The sequence below is a fragment of the Chaetura pelagica genome, unplaced genomic scaffold (assembly GCF_000747805.2).
Source record: "Chaetura pelagica isolate M959 unplaced genomic scaffold, ChaPel_1.0 scaffold244, whole genome shotgun sequence".
Taxonomy (NCBI): domain Eukaryota; kingdom Metazoa; phylum Chordata; class Aves; order Apodiformes; family Apodidae; genus Chaetura; species Chaetura pelagica.
Window position 1 is genome coordinate 854,768 of NW_009953719.1, and position 25,643 is coordinate 880,410.

Here is a 25,643-nt window from a genome sequence, read left to right on the forward strand (position 1 = left end):
CAAGCAGCTGTGTACCCACAGGAGCGTGCCCGTGCTAGGAAAGACACTGGCACTACACCTCAGTGTCTCCCAGCACAGGCTTCCAGTTTCCTCACACCACTCATGTGAGCCAACGGCAGTGTTACAGTGAGCTACAGATTTAATTACTCTGCTGGTCTGTACACATTGCAGAAGTGTATCAGTGCTGAGGTTTTCGTGGTAAGCTTGGAGAGGAGTTAACATCATGCTACTAGCACTATCTAACCTCAGTTGGTTTATACCAGCATGGCTGTGGTTTGGTCTTCAAACAAGCCGAAAGACAAGCAAATATCTGATGTGACCCCTCTCGCATCATGTATATTTTATGAAAGCAAACAGCACTGTGTAATGCTGTGATTCATACCTCACTGCTGAACACTCAACAGCATCATCACTTCACCAGAACAGGTATTGCAAGTGCTTTTATTCCTCCCCAAAATGAGCAACAAATATGAACAACAGTGAGGGAATCCCATGCACAGGTTGCTGGGGGCAGAAAGGGAGCCTGTGCTCTTCTCACAGTTGAAATAGCATCCAGTGGATTCTGTTCTGGTTTTGCTCCAGTTCTCACAGGCAGGTAAACAGACAAAAGGCAGGTAAAGGTTACACAGTTGTGGACCTAGGAGAAGTCTGTTTTTCTGATTTCTGTTCCCTGTTTTACAAGGGCACACTATCTTCCTTGTCACTAGCACCCCAGAATTACATTTCCATAGTTGTTCATCTGACTTCTTCTTAAAATAATGCATGGACTACACAAATGGGAGAATCTTATTTCAGCAAAGCATCTCATTGCAAAGGCATCCTGGAAAGAGAGGTAAAAGGCAAAAACCATCATTTACATCGTAAGTAAAATCATTCAAGTAAAAAACTAAAAACAATTGCACACAGTCCTCAGCCCTCTTGAGACCTGACATTTAAATCTCATATATATTTCCTGCAAGTCTTAAAAGAACGTCTTAAAAATATGCTTGGCTGCAGCTAAGTGATGAAGCACAAAATCCAAGTGATACATTCCAAGAATTTTAAACCAACTATCAATTGCTTTTTGTTGTTCTAAATAATTTTATATTAAGAAACAAAAATTTGAGTAAGAGACACATTGAGCCAAGGTTACTAATACAGCTTTTAAAAACTTGCATTAAGGTCTCAAAACATCTGGAGGAGAGCTATAGAGCAGAAATAAAATACCATTTTGTTTAGAGATGGACTTTCAGGATCCTAAGGTCCTGAAATGTCACTGAAATCAGCTAAACAGATTATATTTCTCTTTTAAACATTATAGGATTTTAAATTATGTGCAGTTTAAGAAGGACACTGTTTGAATGCCAACACTTTTCCTTTAAAAGCTTATCCTGACTATATGAAATTTGTAACCCAGAAAGGATTTGGCAAAGATAGGGCTCTTTAAGATTTAAATAATAAAAATATTGAGCAATTCTTAAGTCTGTTCTTAAGTCACAAGGTTGGACAGCTTAAGCAGACACAGGAGACTTGTATATTGTAATAGATACAATTGTCTAGATAAAAGGGTAGGCATCATGAGTTTCCAAACTGCAACTCTATCATCTGCTAGCATGTGGGCACTGCACTGTATTTTTGGTCGTTTGGAAACCATGCAGACCTGTGCCAATTCCTCCTTTTGTTTTAACTTTCTCAAAGTTATTGCAGCTCCACAGTATTGGTTTGTGGTTCTGGGAAGCTGTATTATAATCTCTTTTCATTCCACCATAAATAATTTGGTTTGTTAGTCAGACTTATTTCTCAAGTTCATCCTCTGCAAAATCAGAAACAAGCTATTTTACTGCTCTCGATCAGCGTGCTCAAGCATTATGCTAGCCCAGCCCCACACACATCTTTCAGAAATCAGCTGTGATTAACTAGATCTATTGTGACCTCTGTTACTGAAAAATACAATGGCATGCTCATATTTTCAGATGCTTTGGATAAGAGTTTAGCATACATATTATATATTCAGGAAGTAGAAATCACCTCCTACGCTCACGTTGTGGCTTACGGGCATACAATGCACCTTTCATGGTTATTGTGATGGAAGAGAGAGAGAAGCAAAATACACAAGAGTGAGGATACCATCTGGGAGCTTCTGAATATAAAAACATAGAAAGAAATGGCGATTCTGTATGAGAAATAAGATCATTTGTCGCAATGTCCAGTCTCTGACAGCAGCCAGGACAGATGCTCAAGGGAAAAATGCAGAACTCAGAATAAGCTTGATGGGCTTGTTCCAGTTTGCATCCAGGCCATCAGTTCTGTCCTTGTCTTGACTCTTTTGGAAACCATTTCTCTGTTTGGCCTCCAGGACCCCTTATTGCTGTAATGAGCTCAATAAACCAATTGCGCACTACTGTGAAAACTTTTCCCTTTTGTTTTTTGTTTTATAATCCCACTAGGCACCCCCTGCTGTTTGTGTTTTGAGAAAGAATATTTAATCTTTCCCTGTCTGCCTTCCCCATACTATTCAGGATTTTATGGTCTCCTACCATAACCCTTCCCTATCCTATTTGTCTTTTTTCCCATACTTAGGAAAACTGGTGTGTTCAACTTACTTTCTGCAAAGATTGCGTCAGTCTCTGCTTTTCTCTTCATCATTGTTGGTTTTGTTGTATCCAAGAAGTTATACCAAATAAGTGTGCATTATATTATTTATATTATATTACACTATTCTGTATTATTTCTATCTAAAAGGAGGTATATTCATGAGCTATACAGAGGCTGGGAAATGCTGTCTTCATTCTCTGTCCTTTTCCCAATAATCTCTCATAGCCTATTTCCCTTTTTCTGCTTCTGATCAATGAACCAGTATTTTCACACACTAGAAGGTGCCAACAGTCAGAAGGTGGCACCAGTATCTTGAAGGCAGTCAAAATCCCAATTTAAATATCCCATTGACTTCAAGGTGTTTCAGCTGAATAACTAATGTGCAATGGAATGAATCTGTTCCTGAAGAAAGGGCCAAAATATGGCCTGTGCATCTCTTAGCTCCTATTCACATACCGTGTGTTAGAAAGTAGGAGGAATGCCTATTTTTGCATAGAACTGAATTTAACCCCAAATAGGTTGAATTGCCCAGCAGTTCTAGTTGGCATGAGTTCAGCAAGAAGGACTCTGATTCATTTATTTAAACTTAAATGGTCAGAAACAGTTCACATTTGGAAGATACAAATGCTTTTTGCTTATCCTGACCATCAACAAATTGTTTTAGGAAGGGAAGAAACTCTCCCTACCTCAATTTATTTTGTTCTTGATGGCTTTGTGCAGATCTACAGGGCTCAGACAGAAGTTATACTGCAGAACATGGATATATACTGTCTGGGAAGGGCACTAAGATAATTAATTCACTGAGTATTTTGATCCGAGTTCAGCTTTATGCATTGTAACAGGGAGATGAACATTTGGAAGCAGACCCTGAAATAATCTTAAAATTACACATACTTAATGATTAAAATTATATTTTAACTATTAAAATGCATTAGGAATTATTATAGTAAATAAAAATACGCATTTGTGGAACTTCTAAGCTCTAAAACATTATGTACAAATTAGAGCAAATGACTTAGAGGAAAAACTACTTCCAGTTATTGCTGCCTTCTGGTCAAAATGTTTGGCTGGCACTTTTTTGTAAAAGACTGATCATTTCTCATGCACATCCCTGAGTTCTTGGCTCCATTTGCCCAAAATGAAGGTTCTTTATACATTTATTGCTCTGCTGATGGGTGACAAAAACAAAGCAAAACATTCCTGAGGACTCTCAGACAAGATTTACAAGAAGACAACAGTAACTGCCTGCAGATAATAATTAAACAAGGCCCACAAGGCTTCTGGGGATGGAAGACTGTCACAGCTTGTCTTTAATTTTGCTTGTGATGTTGCATCGTTTTGTTAACTAATTGTGCTACTGGCTTAGGAATCTCTGATGTGGCATTAATTTGGGAACTGTGGAAAAGTGACAACCATCAGAGCCGCAGCAGATGTGGCTGAACAGCTCAAGCCACGGGAAGCAAAAAACCCCCTAGTATTTCTTACTGAATTCTGCCCAACAAGAGCAGGAGCACATTCCTACACACAGGAAGCTCTTATCGTCGCCAAATGAGAGCAAGAAAACACTAAGCAACACATTGTACTGCAACCAAGTTATTCCACAGGCAGGAAAACTAACCAACCTCCGTTTCCTACAGGTCTGCACCTGCTGTCTCCAGCAGCCAGTGCCCCACTGGGTGCAGAGCATCCTGGCTCACTGTGCCCCAGGCTTCCCCCGGTGGCACAGGGAGAGCAGGGTGACAGCACCCCGGGGCCAGGGTGGAGGGGTGCAGGCAGAGTCAGTGTGGCTGGAGGGTGGCATCCCTGCACCCCTTCCCCCTGGCCCCCCAGCAGCCTTCCTAATGCTTTGAGGAGCAGCCACGACCCCGGTGAGTGCCCTCACTCTCCCAACCTGTGAGCTTACTACCCACCTGCAGCTCACTGCATACCCCACAGGCAACCCAAGAGGGACCTCTATAGGCCCCCTAACACCTAATTTAGCTAATCAGGTCTCTGGTTGCAGCCACACAAGCCTCATCTGACCTCTCCCGGCTGACAGTCCACAGTGACTTAGTGCAAAATCCAGTCCTTCATGGGGGGAGAATAATTTAACTCACTTCTGTTACAAAATAAAACAAACACAGCACTGTTTGCAAATAAGCTCTTTCTCTCCCATAGGATTACACAATGCCTTGAAGGGTGTGTTGACTTTTAAAAGGAAATTGCATGTATATGCATGTATTTGCATATATATTGTGCACACACACCCATGTCACTATGAGCACTGTTTCTCAGAGTATCATCTATATGATTTTGGTTAACTATAGCAAACCAAGCCACATAGCACAGTTTCCTTGCAGGAGATAACCAGGATTTTGGTATTTCATTTGTCTCTGGTGGTATAACCAAGATGCTACATCTCGGAACTCCCACAGCCTCTGCTTCTTGCAGATCTCAAAGCCTCCATTTCTGGAATCAAACTTCCTCTCACTATTGCAAAGAAAATTTGAGTTTAGCACAGCCAGAAGGCAAGTAAGACACTATCAAAAATCAGCACCTTTTTTTTCACATCATCTTGGCATTTTCAGGCCAGCTTTATGAAGGCAAGGAAAGGCAGATGTCAGGCCCGTAGGCAATAATAAATGTACTCTCTGAAGAAGTTTCCAGCAATTTTGCCTTTTCTGGAAAAAAAACCTCTAAGCAGTGCTAATTTTTTCTAGTCCAGCAGCCAGCAGGAGATGGCAGAAGAGCATGCAGACTGTGACAGCAGAGGCCAGCCTGGTAGTGCCTAGTTGCAAGAGGAAGAAGTAATCCCTGCAGGGTTCCAGGACATAGAGAGGCTTCCTTCACCAGGCTGGGAGCAGCAGAAAGGAGCCAGGCAGACATTCTCCCCTGGAGCAGCATCCCATGGAAAGGCACAGGCTCACTTGTCTATTTTAATGTTTGTTGAGAACAACATGGTACCACCAAGTCACTGCTGTGTGTCAGGTGGCTGGAAGAGGTCTTGTTTACCACAGACAACTGTTGCCCTCAGGGCTTTGCACCAGTGCTGAGGGAGTTAAGATATTACGTTGGGATTTCAGACACTTGGGAATCCCTAGACCAAGGCATCAGTGACTTTTCCAGATGCAAGGCAGTAGGTCTGCAGTCAGTAACAACATGTTCACCTCCAGGACACAGGGACATTTTGCACACCTGATGTGAGCCACCAGGCTGTCAGCATGCTGCAAAATTAGCCACCAGCAGTAAAAGAACCCTTCAGTGGGAATTTTGTTATACGTAAAACCAAAAATAAAATTATTAAAAGATGGGAATCAGTTATCCTTCACGTGCTATAAGGTTTTAAAAGGCTGGAGAGCCCAGCAGTGCCATTTTTAAGCAGTGCTTGAGGCTGTCCAGGGCTCTGGGAGTTACTATTCACCTGCTATTTTGTTGGGCTTTACTTGGCACTAGGAACATCCCAGCTCTGCAGACTTGAACCATGTGTGTAGCATGCTATCTGTCCTTCATCTCAATGACCAGAAAGCACGAGGGCAGAGGTGATAAGAGCAATTATACATTTGTACAACTGCATTAGGGGAAAGCTGATTTATGGCAAAGCCATCTTTGAGGAAGACATTATTTAGAAAGGAGACATCAGGAGATATACGCGCGTAAATACAAACGCAGATGAAATGCAATAGTCACAGTTATCATTCAGAGGATCTGAATCTTGCCAACAAGCAAACCCACAATAAATGGCTAATAAAAACGAATCCCTGTAAAACATTAAAAAAAAAAATACATTACCATTAGGTTGTGGTTAATTCTCAGACAATACTGCAAAATAAGAGTGAAGTGTTACTTCCTGTCATTTAAAGGAAAAGAAACCCAAACACCAAGAATTCTTCAGGCTAAGGAATGCAGACATACATCATGTCTGCGAGAATCATAAAAAGATCAAATGTAATATTTTCTTTCAGTGCAGACAACTGCTTTGAGATTTTCCATTCAGACAGCCTTGAAAACTGCCTCCAGCATTTGCCAATTACTACTGACAAATACCACTTGGTAGTGAGTGATGTTTTAAGTGAAATAAAACAGCGAAGAAAACTGAACATGATGAAAGGACTTTTTTTTCTTCCTCTAAAGTGAATGTAAGTTATATATTCACAAGGTGGGGTTTACGCTTCCTGCCAGTGACAAATTCCATGTGATGTTGAGCGCGGAGGTGAAGTTTGTTTGACAGTAGTAGGAAAAGAAGACAAAACTCGTTTTCATGTTCTTTTAAGCAGTCAGATATTTTCTGGCTATAAACAAAGGGAGAGTTGCTAGTACTTCTGTTCTACATCATTCTTCATCATATAAGTGCACTAATGGAGAGAATGATTCCCTAATATTGAAGTGGTCAGAGTGCAAAGAGGGCGTACAGTGGAGCTTTCTGTCAGCAGCACTTGATTTAAATAGAAGCTGCAACCTGCAACCAGTAACAAACAGCTTATATCATATTTTTTTAAAAAAATATTTGTCAGTCATGGAGAACATCAAGACAGGTTAAAATAGCTCAAGCTATATGACTTCAAGAGGTGGTTAAAGAATGATTTAAATAACCAACTATTAGTCCTCTTTTGACCTCTTCTCCTTTTAAACACAGGATTGTGGTCCATTTAGCTCTACATTTACTACCTAAGACTGTCAAGAGTATTTGTCTCAGGTCCTTTGGTCATGATATATGCTCACATCACCATCTCTGACTACACCCACCAGATGCAGACAAGTGTCTGGGAGGAAGGAAGGATGGTACAGAGACCCCAAAGGCCAAACCTTCCAAGGGAATCCCGATCTTTTCCTGGTCTGGGCTCACACAGCATCACAACCATGTTGCCTGTTGCTCCTGTGGCACCAAGTTACCAGAAATTTGTCTCTTCCTCCCAAGGGGAGTAGCATCTTTTCCTAACTAGTATAACACTGCGTAGTTGCAGCAGCTGTTTTCTGAACTATTCAAGTAATGCTCACATTTCCCCCCCTACTTGACATTCAACAGTTGCATCTTGTTATTGACTTAGATTCAAATCTTACTTTCATCTTGAACCAGTGGAGAAAGCAGGAGGGGAAGGGAATCCAAAGAATGTGGGTACATTAAGAACATTTCTTATGCTGTTTCATTTTGCAGTGGTCTAGTGTTTGTTTCTTTGTTTAATAATTCTCTGCACATTTTCTTTTACAAAAACATTTTATTTTTAAATTTGGAATGCTTAACCCATAGTTTTTCTAATGCTGCTTCTCTTTTTATTTTTTTTTATTTTTTTTATAGTGTAAGGAGTGTTTACCTTCATCAGGTGGTTCTCAGAAGAGCTTTAATGAATATGTTAATAAAAATAGTCAATACTGTGGTATGAGTTTCCACCTACTTTTGGTGTTACAGCTATAAACTTCAGCTGGGACATTCCTTCAGACTTTAGGAAGGACTCCTGCCTCAGGCTCCTACCTCAGGCTCCCTGATTATTCTCAGGGAGGAATAAACCAGAGACTCACTTGTCAGTGAGTCCCACAGGCATGAACATGGTGGCTTCACTGTGCATGTGTGTCCTTATGAGGCCCATGTGGCCAGAGCATGTATGGGTGCCATTTATCAAACTACGTGCACGTATAGATCGATTGCCTGGCACACACACTAAGACCAGCATATGCAGGTCTCATTGGACATAAAATGCCTTTGCTGCACTGCTCAGCTGCATAGATGTGGCTGTTCAGTCACACTCTACACACTCTGCTACACCAAAGGAGTTCTCTGGCCTCTGAAAGTCCCACTAAGAGCCAAATTCTGTTTTTTTCCCACCTGAACATTTTTTACATAGTAAAAAATCTAGCATATGGGAGCCTAATCATGGCACTTCAGCTGTGCTAGGTGCTGCTCTTCCATGGTTTGCCTCTGTGCTTGCTCTGGAGGAACAACTTGAAGGGTGAGTAGATTGAAGTGGAGCAAACTCTGTGACCATCAGACTTCCACCCACATTACAGGACGTTTGCAGCATAATGCACTTCAAGAGAGCCAAGGCCAGGATATATGTCTGACAGATCAAGCAGTATCATACCTGGCCACTTCTTACCCCATTCAGCCACCTTGCACAGAGGGAATTTGAGGTCTCTCCCACACAGATTCAGCTTTCCCCCAGTGCAATAGTTCAGCCTACACCCTAGTGCTCCCAGTGCAAAGAGTAGGTTGGTTGAGAATTCATGGTCCCTGAGGCTCCTGCCAGGATGTAGTAACTCCCCCATAATTGCAAAGCATTTTGTTCTTTTCTTGAAAAAAAAACAATTGAAAATAAAGGTTGAACCCACATAAACCAACTTATTTCTGTCAGCAAGCTTTGGACCACAACTATGCCTAATGAAGCCCTGAGGCCAGATATGAAAGGTGAGGTGTAACTCAGTTTGAGCCAAGGGGAATTAAATCAGCATGAAGCAGACATAGGATGAGCTTGGTTGTTCACAGTTTTTGCTGGAAGTGACCAGGGACAGACACAATGTTAATTCTCCTAAGGTTCAGACCAGACTGGTCTGCTGTGCTCCGCAGTGCTTGTGCCAAGCATATATGGTTCTCTAACTGTACCTAAAAAGGGAATGGCCATTCCCATAGGCAGGGTCTTCTTTAGAAAAGTACAAGCACATGTCTTTGTCATAGTTTTCAGCACAGATATGCCCAAGGTTGGGTTAAAAAAATGCAATTTTCTGTTGTGATTTTAGGCTGGATGCATGAGAAAACAAATCTCTGTGCATTTCAACACACTAGTCTCCCCTTCCTCTCTCATGTATTTCCTGAACACATGACACAATATTCTGAAATATGACACAAAGGAGCATTCTCAAAGGCCATGCCTACACTGTCCTTGTGAACGCTGTTGAGTGTGCACTCAAAGCTCAGCTCTGTGACCATCCACACCATCTTAGCCTTGGAGCATACTTAAAGGCGTGATCAGGAGAGCACCCCATTTGAAATGCAAGAGGAAATCTAGGGACTGCTCATTGCTTTCTGTTTCCTCCAGTACATATTCCCTACCTCACTAGAACAGCTCCACACCCAAGAGTGCCCCAGCCAGGGCAGCTCACATCTTCCAACTCCTACCCCATACAGTAGGGAAACCCCACCAGTGAATGACAGTGGGAGGTACTTAATGTCACTCCACAACAGAGGGACTGGCTACACTGCACACCAGAATCCTGACATGAGAGATTTCCCACCTGGCAACACAGAGGGATCCATGCCAATCTCCATCTGGGCACAACATGGAGCAGCGAGACACCCATAGGGACCAGCACAACTAAGAGGCCCCTCTATCACTGCACCTCTAGCTCAAGGAGTGCTATTTCTCCCCTGTCCTTCTGCCTAAGGGCCCTGCTGTAACATTGCAGAAAACACACAGAAAACATGCCAAACCAGGGTTGTGCAGCCAAATAAACCCAAGAGCCTTGCTCTCATGAAGACAGGACCACACTGGCTGGCCACAGCATGGCACACACACACACACACATACTTGCCTGATGCTATATGATTTAGTAAAGGGTTTCTGTCCCAGGCTGTGTGTTTACCCCTTTCACCTTCCTCCCACACCTTCTCCAACCTGCATGGAAATGGCCACCCTGGCTACTACACCATTTCTGGTGGAGCAGCTGGCCTGTCTAGCTATCTCGACAAACTTTGAGGCAGAAAAAAGCCAAACGGGAGTGTGTGCTCTTTATTAGTGTACAAAATATCCCCTTTCCAGTGGGACCACTCTGCCCCTTCTGTCCTAGCCCACCCCTCCCCTGCTGCCTTCACAGCCCAGCCCACACTGCACTCCCAGCAGGCCTTTAGGAGTCTCCCATGACCTCCACAGTGTTTTCTCACTCCTGAGCCAGGGACTGGCTAGCCCAGCATCTTAAGTACTGATCAGAAACAGTTCAGAGCAGCATGAGTCATCCTGGGATGGCATTGTCCCTTCTGATCTCTTGCCAACATCCTCTGCAGGCCAGCCCACCCACACCAAAGCATCTCTGTTGATGCAAAGTTCATCTCATGGGGAGGATACACAAATTCACTGGCACTTTTTTTCTGCAAAGGGGACTGGCTTCTTATGGATAGATACAGGCTCTGGATGGTGGGCCTGGCAGGGTGGTACAGACAGGCATGGCACCAGCCTCATGCTGAGAATGTCCCTCTGTCCTCTCCATAATCGTCATTGCCTGCCAAGGGTCAAAAAAGTCAAACTACCGGTGCCAGCTCCTTCCAGAGCAGCCTCAGCAGGAGGGAGCTACTAAAATAGCACATCCAGTGCCTGTTGCATATATCTTCAAGGGATACAGCACTCATCTGGCAATTTCTCCAGCCCAACTCTGGCATCCCAGTGGAGACATAAAGCATTAGACACAGCTGGCCATGCCAGATGTGGAACAAGTACAGGTGTATGTAAAGTGGAAAAATGTTCTTACATTAAAAGTGCACAGCAAGTACCTGCCTCCTAACATGCACAGGGTGGTACTCTAGAGTTCAATCGCTTCAGTGCTATCAAGACTGGCATGTTGCAGTATGATCCAGCACTGGAGGCAGGGGAAAAGAGCCAAGGAACAGAAGAGAAGGCTTCAAGAGAAAACAGTGGCTTTGCAAGCTGCAGATCCCTACACATCTTTGTATCTACAGTGCAACTGGGACAATCTGAAGCAGCTCTAAGGACATACAGAGCAGACACACACTGGCTGTTTCAGAAGCCCCTGGAAAAGTGAGCAAAGCAACAAGCACACATCAAAAGTCATAAGCAGACACAAATTACGAAAATGGGCAGTGAAGAAATCCCCAGTGAAGGAAAGGGTCAAACATCAGCTTATTACCATTAGACACTGGAGAACAGACACAAGGGAGAGTCCACAAAATTGCCCTACACAGAGGAAATGTTTCAATTGGAGTTCAGTCAGCCACATCAAAGGATAATATTGAAAAAGATCTGTGCAAAAGATGAATCTGGCTCCTAATCTCTGAAGAGAAAGCACATGAGCAGACAGGTCTCCATTGCATAGGGTTAAGTTAACGTAACAAAGATTATTTGAGTGATTAATTACGTCTTGGGTGATTGTTTCAAGGAAGAACAACATGATCCAACTTGAGAGAGGCTCAACTCCAATGAAGTTAAAACACAATAAAACTAAGAGAAGATAAACGATTACAAGGTTTCACGTTTCATTTGAAACCAGCTGAAAGCAAACTATGTTGTCAACTATTTATGTAATACCAACCATGGTGTATCATCGAAGACAACACTTTTTACTACTAAAAATATAATATACTAAGGAGGATTATAATTGCATGTGGATACACTCATTTCTCGCTTCTCTGTGGTACAGTTGCATCATCTAGTGGACAGTACAGAAATTGCATTAGTTTTACACACAGTCTACCTTGGGGTTCATTGGGTATCTTTGCTTTTACACTGGACGTAGCTCACTGCAGTACTTTCTAAAACTTAATGCTGGAATTATAGATAACCACGGAAATATTTAGTAGTATGAATTAGAAATGGATTTTTTTTCTTTTCACTCCAACCTGTAACAGACTGATACCACCTAAGCTTTGCTACAGATAGGAATAAAAACAAGTTCTTCTAGTTGAATCCAGTCACTGAGCAGGGATTTCCCTGCTTTTGTGCTGAAATGATAAAAAATGTTAATTTCATATGGTTCAAAATCAATTGCTAGACCAAACAGGGAAAATTTGTAGACCTATTAACAACTTTGGTTTGTATTTTTTGTGCAAAAAAACCCCACAAAACAAAACATAAATTTCTTGTTGAGACAATTTCCCTCTGTCTTAGAGTTCATTATCTTAATCTCTGTAGTCACAGATGCAAGGAGTGCAAAAAAAAATCCAGTTCAAATTATGCAGAAATGTGACATTTCTAAAGAAACACTCTTTAACTTCTAGGTGGGGAGGGGCTCTATACCCTGGGAGATGTCATTTTTAAAGTTTCTTTCTTTGGAAGCATAATCTTTGAAATGTTTTCATAATGTACCTAAAAGCTTTAATTATCAGGCTATGAGAGTTGATACTCCCTTATCTTGTCCTGAAATGGACAGGTCCAAAGGCACTTAGCAATGATGGATTATCTCCACACATTACAGCTGAAGAAAACTGTAAACTAGAAGCCACTTTCTGTAGAAGATCAAAGAAAACCATGCTATATTTACATAAATTGACACAGGAAAGATACTGCCATAAGGTTTCACGTTTATCACTTTTCAGTGGCTTCGGACTGCACTAAATCAACTCCCTTCTCTCAAAAAAAAAAGAAAAAAAAAAAATCAAGCTGTGTTATTTCTGTCTCACACTTACCAAAAGAAATAAAGCTTCCTTCATTACACCTACCCAAACCCAGTGTCCTCCCTGCAGTCACAGAAAGAGACCTGCTTTACCACTCTTCTGCTCAAGCTGGAAGACAATCTATCTCACTGCCATGGTTTACAAGACGTTTGCATTCCTAATGGTAAAAAGCTAGGGCTTATTGCTACTATTGCTGCGATGTTCAGATACAATCTGGAAGGAAATTTATACAAAGAGGGAAATGCAGTCTTTCCACACTAGGATCATGGCTAAATCCCTTCTTAGACTAACAGAGAGCCAGAGCCAAATGTTAGCAGCACATCACTAAAGCTAAGTGATTAAGACACTTGCAGCTCAAAGTGGCTCTAGTTAAAGTAGAGGCTTAGAGTAAGCATCTTCACTCTTCATAAACTTGATGTATTGTTTTGCAAGACAGTGGGAGAGCACTCCCTGTGCAGTTACTTGTTCAGGCACCCTAGCTCTCAGCCCAGCCCTGTCTTCCTGTATTTTAGATTTGAGTCAAAAAAAGAATTTGAGCTTTTGCTGACTAGGTACATATATACATAAATGCTGAACCATCATAGGTTTGTAGATCATTCAGGTTGGAAAAGACCTTCAAGATCACCTAGTCCAACCGTTAAACATCATGACCTGTGTTACACTGGTTTATTCTTGTTAAAAGTCCATTGCTATTGATGTGTGTTACAAAAGCACTAGTTCAAATTCCAGTTTATTCAGGCAGGATTTTGCCTTTGACATAAAATACACTTGGCTCTATTCAGAACACTTGCTACAGTAGGCTGGTGGCTAACTGCTGTGCTTACATGCAAGAGACAGGCAAGCATTTCAGACTTCCTACTGTGCAGCACTGTCAGGTCCCCTTCTTAGACTCCCTGGAAGGGGTGCAAGAGTTACAGAAGTAGAGCCTGTATTCAAACCACCCGGCAAAAATGTGTAGCCTGTAGTGCAACATGGAAGAAAACAAACTTCTGCCAAACTAGTATACACCTTGCAAGACACATCATACAGAAGTTGTCCTTAAAGTAACCATCTCCAGAGAAAAGAAAAAATACAACCAAACCACCCAAACCACCACCAAACATCCTTATCTCCTTTAACTATGGTATCACCTTGTAAAATTATAAAATGAGAAACACATCTGTTCTTAGAAAATGAAAAAGTTTTTATTGAAAGAAAGTAAGAGGTCCAATAGTTCTACTGTAATCTTCAACACTGCCGGACATGTTCAAAACAAGATTTCCTCTAGCCCAGTACACCATTGCCCACTGTGTCCACAAGCACCTTAAAAGAGCAAGCACAGGTCAAGCATAAACCGTCAATAACCACCCAACCTTCAGGTTTTGGCTTCAGTTGTTTGCCTGGTTGGTAACCGTCTTCCATGTATATGTGCTCTTTACCCCTGACAACTTTTGTATCTGTATTCCTTCGTTAACCTCAGCAGATTAACTGTTTTAAATCTGGCTCCTTCAAGCTTTCTCTAACAGCCCTTGCTTCTTGTGCTGTGACAGCTCAATCACCATCCCCCCACGTCACACCATCCATGACTTCTGTAGACTTTTTCGGACCTAATAAAAATTAATGAACAGTAGTCACAGGGTCAGGGTCTCAGCTTCACTATCTCTGCCACAGCCAGGTTCAGTGGTAAGGAAGGACCCCATGCAAACTGATGAGATTTGCCCTTGGTGAGGTTAGTAGAGTTTGTGTTCCCAAATCCAGGAGCACCCAGAAGGTACTTCAAAATGGGACTGACCAGAGTATAAAATACAGTGCCAAGTGACTTTTCAGGGGTTAAAAAGACAGTTTAGGCAAATAGGTAATTAAGTTGGCCCAAATGATTTAAGAAATGCTCTTCAGTTCCTCTCCCAACCCATTCACCCTGCCCTCTGCTGTGAAGTGTAAAGTAACCATGCACTGTTAGCATCTCCATGTGAACTACACAGAAAGCCTCAGAGTACAAAAGAGTCTCAGTGCATTAGAGTAAACAGGGCAGAAAATAGCTTATTTTCACAATATCCTAACCCTAGGAAAAAATTATGAAGATGGCACCTCAAACCCAAGAATTTTTGGATTTGGAAACTAAGTAACAGCTGTTAGACTTCTCAGTTCTCCTAGTGCTTTGAATCTAAAGCAATATATCCTTCTAGATGGAAAGGCCCTTCTCAGAGCTCCAGATATCAAGACATTTCCTGTGTCCAATCAACCAATGCAGAAAAAAAAAAAAAGCAGTGAAAACCCTGGAACCCTGAAATCCAAGAAAGTTTACACAGGAACATTCTTGTTCACAAGGTATTAAAGAAAGTCTGAAAGAGCATTTGAGCTTGAATACTTACCAATTTTCACTTGTTGCATTATTTCTTTAAATTAAATCATTAGTAGAATGCCTTTACTGCTGTATACAATTTCATTTATTTCAAAAATAGAGAAGTCTTGTAGAAAGTGAACCAATATATTTACAAAAATAAACACTCTTTAAAAACACAGCTCTTAAAAAATGCTAACAACAGTAATGAAAAATTCTACAAAATGTGATTCCCCACAAAATGGAAAATAATCACAACACAACGAAATTATAAAGTTTATACACCTTAAGAGTCCTGCCCTGAAACACCCTTTGAAGAAGTCTCTCTAAACTACATAGGGTGCTGGTGCTCAAGCTCCCTACTTAGGTGGAACTAATGCTGAAAGGCACCCCATGAGACTAGCCCTGTGTACACATTTCTCAATTTGATCATTAGAACTCAATGGAAACCAAATTAATTTCCTGGGTAGTCTTCTGAACAAGAAACTGAGTTCAAAGTGATAACATCCTTTCAGTTTTCATTCCCAGCAGGAGTCAGACCACAAATTACTGAGTCTGGAGGGATCTTTGAGAGTGGAGGGAAATTCACACTTTCTTATACCCAAGAAACACTTGATCTAAAACTGTCAAGGGAATGATTTGGAGATGGTCACAATAGGAACAATCTGTGCTCTAGTTCACATCTATCATACCAGCAATGAAGAGGCTCCACACAAACTACTAAGTCCTGGGGACATGTACAGATCTCAAGGAGAAAGTAAAGAATCAGTATAAGGCAAATGTAAGTGGCTCCATCCTCTGCCTCTCTGTCAAGTGCCAGAGCACAAATACATGCTGAGGAGTATCTGCTTGACCCTATGATCCATGCTTTAGCCACACATGCAGCCTAGAACTGCTGGGAGCCCACCATCCCGGGACTGCACAAATGACCCCAGAAGCTGTTCTGCTCACAGCAGCCATGATTTGGGCAAGATGTGATGAAAGCCACCTGTGCTTCCCCCTCACCATTTGGGCTACCGCATCGCATTAATGAAGCAGCTCATCAAAGAACTAAGTAAGACTCTGGGTCCTGTGTGACCCCATGAACAAAAGTAGTCATATTCTGATGACATTTTACATTATTCTTTGCTGCTAAGGTCCATTACAATAGCTGAGCAAGGCAAAAGAGATCCAGTCAGCCACGGCTATCTCAGCTCCAGATAGGTCAAGCTGTTGTCATGTTCAAGTTGCAAAGAATCTCAGCTGATTTTTGTAGTATCTTCAGATCTTCCAAGCGAAGTGCTTCTACCAAAGCCAGGTGTTTTTTGAGGTTCTCTTTGCTCCTTTTCAACTGGGAAATCTGAAGTTTATACAAATGGGATGAAATTTTTAAAAAAGGTTTTTTTTTAATATAGGACATGAACATTAAATGTGTGGAAAGCTAATCTGTAGTAGGGATTCCATGAACTGTATCAAAACAGTCTTTTTTTAAAATCTTTTACAAGAGAAATTGTAATAGTAAACAAAAGAGAAAAAAGAAAAAAAAATCATCATTTGAATAGGAAGCAGATCAAAAACGAGGAGAGAGGAAGGGAAATGTTTACTTGACATCAGGCTCCTAAGTCTGTACTACCCTCAAGATGTTGCTCAAGACCAGATTCACCTCATGCTCTGTGTACGTATGTGCCTCATTGGCAAAACTCTGGGTTTAATAACCCTCTTCCATGATAGCTATCCAACTTGACATTAAGCACACATGTTGTTTGCCAAAATTTAGAAAGGAAGGACAGATTTTTTTTCTAAGAGCACAGACCTCCCTCACAGGAGATTAGCTCATTTGGCTTGACTGGCTTTAATGAACACAACCTTAACTTTTTGCAAGAAGACACTTGTGGCAGGTCTGCAGCATCCTATGTGCACACCTCATACAAGCCTGCATTTTCTTTTAAGAAGTGGGCTCAACAAACTCACTGATAGTGTAGGCAGAGAAAGGTTAAACACTTTTCACTTGTTCACAGGTTTTGTATAAGCTTTGTAACATGGTTCCTTTCTTCGCTGCAGCCACTAATTCAGCTGAGCAATCGAGTGCTGTCAGTCACCCCAGAAACAAATCCTACACCACTCCAGTGTAGTCAATTCCCTCTCTCACTCTGTTCTCATCCCAGAAAATTACACTGCTCTACATTTATATTAGGAGAGAAATGAATCTGGGATACTTTTTCTGCTAGTCAAATTACCTGGAGAAGAACATGCTGTGTCTCCTCTATGAGAAAATGGCATATTTTTGCTGTTATACTCAAAGTCTGCTGTTCATTTCTGGCTGAAATTACATCACCAAGCAGCGTTCTCCTCCAGCAAGTACTAGGAAAAAACACACAATCTCTGTTCCTCAGCAGAATGACAAACATATGGTTATGCTAAGAATAAAATCACTGGCACAAGGCAAGTAGGGTCATGCATACATGAAAAAGATACAAAGCATTTTGATATAAAACTGGTAAAGCAAGCAGAAGAGATTTCATGGTCTGGAGCAGCATATCCAATCCTTCAACCCTTTCAGCTAAAGCCACAGTCTGCACTTAGCCCACTGCTTCAGGGCTTCACTGCTCTGCCAGGCTGCCAACCTGAGCAGCACCAGTGAGGAGTAAAAGCCAATCCCTCACAACTTAATTTTATGGCTTTTGCTAAACTTCACCTCACACACTGACACATCATGGACTTGAAAACAGTACCATGGGAATTTATTTTTAGTTCTTATAATTGACTTATTCCACTCAGCAATGAATCTTCCAAGCATAAATAGCTTTGAAAAAGAGAAAACTTTCTTTTTTTTTTTTTTTTTTTAAATTTTACTACTCAAACAAAGCCCAGGTAACCTTTTTCTATTAATGTTGTCTGAGGTAAATTTACCACTTGGAAGAAACAATCAAAACTGCGCTGACAGTCACCAGAGATTAATTTTAGCTTACTTGGTCCTACATATTCAGAAGTAGCCTGTGGAACACATGCTTTAAAGAAATCAAGCAAGGTCAAGAGCATTTAAAAGTTTCATCAAACGAACAGGAAAAAGGTCTTGAGTCTGAACCTCAAAGTAATATCTGGTTCCCAAAATATAAAGGGAAAACAATGGGGTGTGTCTACTGTTTAATGAAAGAAAGCAAAAGACAAAAGCAAAAAATATGCAATGACTTTATATTATATAGTGTTCTCTGTCTTCTTTCAGTTCTCATCTGGAGTCAATGAGATAGACACGGGAGATCCAAAACAATTGTCCCACTATCTCACACAGAGCCAAGAGCAAATAAAGGAAAATAGCACATGCACTTTGTCTAAATATTAAAAAATTACTGAACCTTACAACTCATCTGTTCCGAGACTTAACAACTTGAGGGCTGTGAGGAGTCTCCAAGATGGTCCATCCCATCCAAAGGTCAGGTTGCTAAAAAGTCAGAAGGGATGAGATGCAGAAAGGACAAGTGATCTTTTACAGCATAGCTTTCTTCCTGACAAGTGTCAACAAGGAAAGATCAGGTCTTCAGAACTAGAGGACTCCCTGATTCCCCTACTCTGCTGCTATCCACAGCTAGGACATCGCCTGGACCTTGAAACCTACCTTAAGCTTTGAGATTGGTGTTTACCACTCATACATTCTCTCACAAATAACAAGCAGATCAGTTTGTTTAATAAATAAATAAAATATTAAGCAAATTCAATTATTTTACACTGGGTTTCAATACCAGAAGAAAATTCTGACTCCCAGAAAAAATTAAAAGGAAGTTCACAGGGAAACAAAAAAACTCCCAATACCTACTCTAGGAAATCATGATCCTTCAGAATGGAAAGTTTTGCACTTCTCTGCTTGTCCAGTGGTGGAAAATATCTGAGGAGAGTATCTGCATAAAAACACATTTTAGATATTTAAACAAATTGTATGTAGAAGAAACAACAATTCTTTATTCTGAAACGACATTTCAAGCATATTTTTTCAAATATGTACTTCTCAAAAAATAACAGTAATCTCCAGGATTGTATCCTTATAATGGCAATCCAGACTCATACCAAAGTTGCGAACCACTCTCACCAACTTCACTTCACTGGGATCAGGATTTAAATCCTCAAGTCAATGGTACAATTTAAGACATTCAACTGGAAGCCCTATATACATGCTGGTAAGAACTGCAATTTTGCAAAAGTTACCAAAGAACACTTTCAATTTTAAAACTCCAGTTCTTAAACTCTATGCAGTTCAAAGTGGTATAAAACTCTATTCTCCTTCTTAGAAATGCACACAAACCCTTTGATGGTACTAAGAAAAAAAATCATAATGCCTTAATAAGCATTGTACATATTATACACTCTGTGTACATATCTATATACATGCAAGTGTGTTAACTTCTTCACTATCCTTTAGTTACCCCTTTTTACCCATGCCTTGTTTTGAAAACAGCTAGAATTAATATGCTCAGATGCCCTGCTCTCTACTGTTGTACCTTTGAATATCAAGAGTCTATAAAACCAACCTGATGAGACATAAACACTGCTGTGAGGGTTATTAATGGCAACAAATCCATATTCTAGTAGCAGGCGCTGATTATCATGAGGCCCATAGCAGATAAATACTTCTTGGTATTTTTTGCACTGTGAATTTGTCCAAATTTCGTAGCTTCTTGTCTGCTCATTAAATGCAGCCTTTACCTTTGAGAAGTTAAAAATAAAAGGTTTACTCTTGGCAAGAAGATGGGATGAAGAAGGAATTAGACCCTGAATATGAAAACCCAAGAGCACTGAACACTTCCCAAACAGTGGAACAAAACAGTGTTACATATGTCTGAGAAGGCAACCCATTTGGATGATTCCACACCAGGTTTACTCTATAATACTGGTATAAAGAATAACAAATATCAACACCTTAGTGCAGCTGATGTGCCACCCACCCTGTAGACCTAGTACTGAGGCCCCAGAAATACAATCAAAGATGGCTTCATGCAGAGTTGGCCGCTTCTGTGCTATCCCAGCTCTGTGTTGGCACATAGTCCCTGATATAAGGTGGAACTGCTTGACACACTTTCGTAAAGCTGCCCAGAAGCTTCAGCAAGGGATGAAGTAATACAGAGAACGTGTAAGTCAAGATTTGTCCCAGGAGCTCAGCCTTTCGGAAAAGCAGGGTAGGGTTATATTTACAAGTTACTCTTCCCAATAGCTACACCAGACACAAATCTCACATAGCCATGTGGACTTTCCCTATACCTTTGCTTTGCTACATAAACTGAAACATTTGAATCATCTTTATTCAACTGCTTTTGGCTGAATAACAAGCTCCAGGGTTTATATGAACCGCAAGTACTCAGCCTGTGTGTGTCCTCAATGGACAGCTTCCCAACATGAGATTTCTCACTGACCTCCAGACACTCCTAATCCATCACACAAATGCACACTCTATTGAGATAGTGCATTCACAAACAAATTAAGTAATCTCTTTTAAGTTTCTTACCTGCACATTTGGACTGTGGTTTAGCAAATCTAAATATGGTGCCAATGCATAAACATCTGGCTCAAGAGAAAAACATTCCCTCTGTGAATGTTTCATGTATATTGTCCTGGTATTAATAGTGCACCAAGCCCACTCTAGAGCACTGTAGTTAAAAATAGTTCCTGTGTTCTCAGCAAACAAAGGCTGCAGGGAAGAGAAAAAAGCCTTGGAGGAAGTGTACAACTCGTGGAGTGTTGTTCTCTGCTCCTGAGCCTTCTTTCTTAATGGTTGGGGAAGCAGGTTTACTATGTCATTCTCCAAAGAAACAGGACAAGTGTACATCTCAGGTAAAACATCCAGATATGGTTTCCACATAGACTTCTCACCAGCATGCTTCTCTGCTATTAAAAATGTGCACAGTGCTACCAAAGGAGATACAGGAGGCTTCCATCTATTAAAAAACAAAATAAAAATACCAACATAGCAGATACACAGAGGTGAGACAGGAAATGAATGCAGCAGTATTTTATCTCCCTTCTAGTTCTTTTAAATGTTATAAATAGCTTCTATTTTAAACTTCTTTGTAGTTCATCTCCGAGTTCTTTTGATGATTTCAAAGCGGCTATAAAAGCTGTTTTCTAGTAACAATTTCAGCCTCGAATCTTGGGTTGTTTTTTTGTTTGCCTTTTTTTAGGGGGGCATTTTACTATACATAACAAGTATTCATTGTCCAACCTAAGTTTTTCTTCTGAATTTTATAAAAGGCCATATTCATATGACTGCTTTGCAACCTGATTTTATCTTCCTTCTCCTATTGAAGCAAATTCACAAATTGCCAATAAACCATTCATAACTGGCATTTAGCTCCAAGTTGGCTCTAGAGACTGGCCAAGCTCAAGTCCATATAATTCCACTAACTCCGCCTAACTAAAAGGGGATAGATACTCCGTGTCCAAACCTTGCTTATCTGAACATTCCACATGTCTGAGATCTTTTACAAGGCATGTAGTAATAGGGCAAGGGAGAATAGTTACAAACACAAAGTGGGTAGATTTAGGTTAGACATTAGGAAGAAATTCTTTAGTGTGAGGGTGGTGAGACACAGGCATAGGTTGCCTGGAGAAATCATGGATGCCCCCTCCCTGGAACTGTTCAAGGGCAGGTTGGATAGGGCTTGAAGAAACCTGGGGTAGTGGAAGGTATCACACTTTTGCAGGGTGGGTGGAACTAGATTATCTTTAAGGTCCCTTCCAACCCAAAGCATTGTATGAAATCCTTGCACAAGTTAGAGGACGCAGTTTAAAGTCCTACCACCACTTCAGATGATTCATCTAATAATGATCAACCCACAGTAAAGGCAGCTTTCCATGTCACTTTTTACTTACTTCATAATGTATTCTCCCAAGCAGCTACTAAGGACAGTGCCCGTGGTGAGTAAGCATTCCTCAGGCAATGAAATAATCAGATCCCCTGCCTTTAAGAGAAGAAAAAACCCAATCACATACAAACTGTAGTAAAGCGTAAATGACTCATCTACTACATGATTTCTGAATAGGAGGCCATCCTGCAGAGAACACTTATGTCAGGAAGCAAACAGATGTGATGCTGAAATCGATGGAAACTGGCATGATTGTAAGTTCAAGGAAGTAGGACCACTGCAGTCAGTAGGAACTGTCACATGCAGAAAGTTAGCTGTTCACAGGAAGTCTTGTGCCTGGCTACTCTCTTTGTACTGAGATATATTTTAGATTAGAACTCACAAATACCTGAACTTCTATCATACATCATAACATAGCAGTATGGGGTAGGGATACTTGAGGTCGTGTTTACCCTGACCTCAATTGTCAAGCTGTTGTGTGTGTAAATTAGCTTTCATGCCTGGCTTGAGCCATGTGTCCATGCCTGTAGGGAGGGGATATGAATCAAGTCAACGCTCTCCCCTTTCCACACCTCTCCTGAGCTTCCCTATCTTACTCAAGCCCAATCAATCTAGCTCTCATCTCCCTTACTGCAGACTCCCAGCATTGCAGATAACCTGAGCCTCTGGCTTCAATGGCTGGCTCTAACCCTGAGCCAGCATGAGAACATACACTGCTTCCTACACATGACTTCTCCACTGCATCTCTTCCTGTACTCTGTATTTTGCAAGTGTTCTTGGTCTGATTCCCCATCCTTTCATGTACCAATCCCACACCCATTTGGAAACTTCTCCAACAGCCTGCTTCCTGAGAGGCACTTTTCAGTCGGAGTTCAGTCTTTCTGTGCCAGTATCTGACTGGCAAGGATTTTTTTTCAATCCCCTTTTCTGCTAAGAATGTCTGAGAAATTATAGATTCTTTAGCTGGTCTACAACAAAGAAGAGTGATATCAAAGTGAGGTTTAAGCTGTGGTTTCCCATTATGGCTAAAATAATATAAAGCCTAAAGCTCCTTAAAGTTCCATCCCTTTCCTCCATGCCCCTCCTGATATGCTACTGGCCTGACCAAGGTGGGAGATTTCAAGAAAGAAAACTATAAAAGCTAGTATTTTTTCAAAGTGTGAGTTTCCTGTTAGTTAAGCTTCCTGATGCAACTTATCACATGAGTGAAAGACTGTTACAGCAAAGAAAGCTCTGGGAGCCAGTGGCTGAGGGAGCAGGCATACAGGAGGAAGAGGCCTGCTCCTTATGGTTCCAGTTAGCCAGTGATTGCCTGGAGCTGAAACATGAGACTACACACTGAATCTCTGTAAATGAGTACAGGAAAGTCTTCATCCAACAAGTCCTCATGGTGCACAGGACATCATCTTATAGACATGTCAACACTGCAAATTCTGAAATTACCTTCACAACAAGAACTGTGAAAACCTTGACTAGAACTTTGAGCTTTAATTGTTACAAAAGTTGTTACATCTCGAAAGAACCTGAGGACCTCTTGCACTAGAATCAAAGTTACTAACCTGAAGAGCTTTTGTTGTCATCAGTCCTCTTCCTGTATCTGAAGCAGGAACAAGGATGATTAAATACATGATTGTATGTAAAATACAGGAGACTATGACAAGCTGCAATAAATTAATAGGCAAGGAAAACCTCTAAAAGAATATTAATTTTCTCTTACAAATCATAAAAGCCAATTATGGATTGTTCCAGATCTATACCTCATTTCTTTGTTCTCTGATTCTCTTTTTACCTTCCAGGACCCTGTGAAAACCCTTCCCTTGCATCCCCTGCAAAACCTGCTGCCCAGCTCTAGCAACTACTCAATTATTTTTCTCAGATTTTATTTAAACACATCTTTCATCATTGGCTGTTGTTCTTGGTTTCAGAGTTTTAATTAAACTTTACAATTTCTATTCGCAATACTATTTTCTGATTCGTACTAGTCTCTCTACTCTCTCTTTAATACTGCAAAAGTTTTCCAAACATAATCTACTTCAAGACAAAAAATACAAGTATATTCCTTTATTGTAAACAGTACTAAGTGAAACACGTCTCTAAAATAATTTACTTAACTGTATCACTATGATATATAGATATATATCATATATATATAGATATATATATATGAGATATATATAGAGAGAGATAGATATAGATATATGATATATATATCATATAGATCTATGATTCTATCTGCTGCACTTGCATGGGGAAAGATTAAGACATTATAACAGGGTTATGTTCCAACACTGGAAACACTTAAAGAGATATTACTTTAATTTTAACATTTTCCTACTAACAGTTAAAATATTGATTTCTACAAGGAACACAGCATAGGTGTGCACGTTTTACAGCATATCAGTGTTCTTGTACAAGAGTTTTACACAAAATCGTCATATAAGAAAGAGGTTACACTACTTCAGGCATCCATCTTTACGAGCTCATGTTAAATGGCATTCATGTGCATTTGCCAGAAGTCCTTAAAAAACTAAAAACAACTGGCTTTTTCCTGATTCCAGCCAGGTGTGTGATTTAAAATTAAAGCAACAATCTAACAGCTTTAGAAGAATACAAAATTTGCATCACCAAGAAATAATTAAAACGTACCCCTGAACTCTGCTGGCCTTAAATTACTGTCTTCAAATCCTCTGTCTTTCAGCCACTTTTTAAGTTTAATGTATTCCAGCTTGTGACTGCAGTTGACTAAAAATAAATAAAGAGGGGATTGATGCTATAAAATAGCACTCTGTTGGAAAATAAAATAAATTGAAAAAAAAAATTTACTGTATAATGAGAAAAGCTGCGTTTTGGAAATTTTAGTACCGCATAATAGAGTAGCAAGAAAGGCTCTCCTTGAACTAGGCTACTAAGTTCTAAGTGTCTGGAACTCAGAACTGTCAAGAGTTATGCAGCATATTCAAGGGTCTAGGAATTTAAGAATAATGTAGTATTTGCCATTAGCCAGAAAGAGAGCTCACAATTATTCACCGTGCTCTTCTTGGAACTGTAAATTAATGCTAGAATACCTGCATAGAGAAAGGTAACACTTATGAACGTCATTTTCAAAGCATAAAGGTGTTTGATGAATACACACTATAAAAGGACACCTTGACCAACAGTTGGTTATTTTACTATTTAGCAGTACTTCCAGAGATTGTACCTCCATCCCTACAACTCTGCAGGTGTTTTCTTCTTCTCTTCCGACCTGTCCGGCCTCTGCTTTTCTTCATACTAAGAGAGAGATTTTTTGCCTTAATTTAGAAAACCTGCATTAAAAATAGATAGAGAGATAGATAGATAGATAGACAGATTTCTCTACAAATATTTAAAGTCCTTTTCAAATACTGCACATCAACATGAGAAGCCAGAGCACTTAATAAGCTGCCTGTTTATAAAACGTACTACAAGCCAACGCCGAAACGCAGGTGGGTGACAGGTGCGCAGTAAAAGGGGAAGCCCTTCTCACAGAATCATGGAACGGTTCGGGTTGGAAGGGGCCTTAAAGATCCCCCGGTTCCAGCCCCCCCAACGCCCCCCGCCCCACCCAGGCCTGGGCCCGGCAGGAACCCCCGCTACC

At 40.7% G+C, this 25,643-nt stretch overlaps 1 protein-coding gene across 1 annotated transcript; it reads right to left on the reverse strand.

Annotated features, from left to right (window-relative positions):
• Positions 1 to 16,391: 16,391 nt before the first annotated feature.
• SETD4 (SET domain containing 4) lies at positions 16,392 to 25,296 on the reverse strand. The gene is made up of 10 exons (XM_010000412.1): positions 25,227 to 25,296; positions 24,674 to 24,769; positions 23,587 to 23,624; positions 22,035 to 22,123; positions 20,671 to 21,100; positions 19,700 to 19,874; positions 18,991 to 19,072; positions 18,538 to 18,618; positions 17,417 to 17,540; positions 16,392 to 16,539 (listed from the first exon to the last, which is right to left on the reverse strand). Exons 1-10 carry the CDS (start codon positions 25,294 to 25,296, stop codon positions 16,405 to 16,407), a joined length of 1,320 nt encoding a protein of 439 aa, XP_009998714.1. The 3' UTR covers positions 16,392 to 16,404.
• Between the last annotated feature and the right edge of the window lie 347 nt (positions 25,297 to 25,643).

What these genes read in the sequence shown, in the direction of transcription:
- SETD4 (XM_010000412.1), bottom strand. Translation starts at nt 25,296, where the DNA reads ATGAAGAAAAGCAGAGGCCGGACAGGTCGGAAGAGAAGAAGAAAACAC. An exon ending in CAGTGTTTATGTCTCATCAG is followed by an intron (nt 19,073 to 19,699) that starts GTTGGTTTTATA and finishes GTTTTTATGCAG; the next exon opens with ATACTCTCCTCAGATATTTT. An exon ending in CACAGCATGTTCTTCTCCAG is followed by an intron (nt 16,540 to 17,416) that starts GTAATTTGACTA and finishes TATAAACTTCAG; the next exon opens with ATTTCCCAGTTGAAAAGGAG.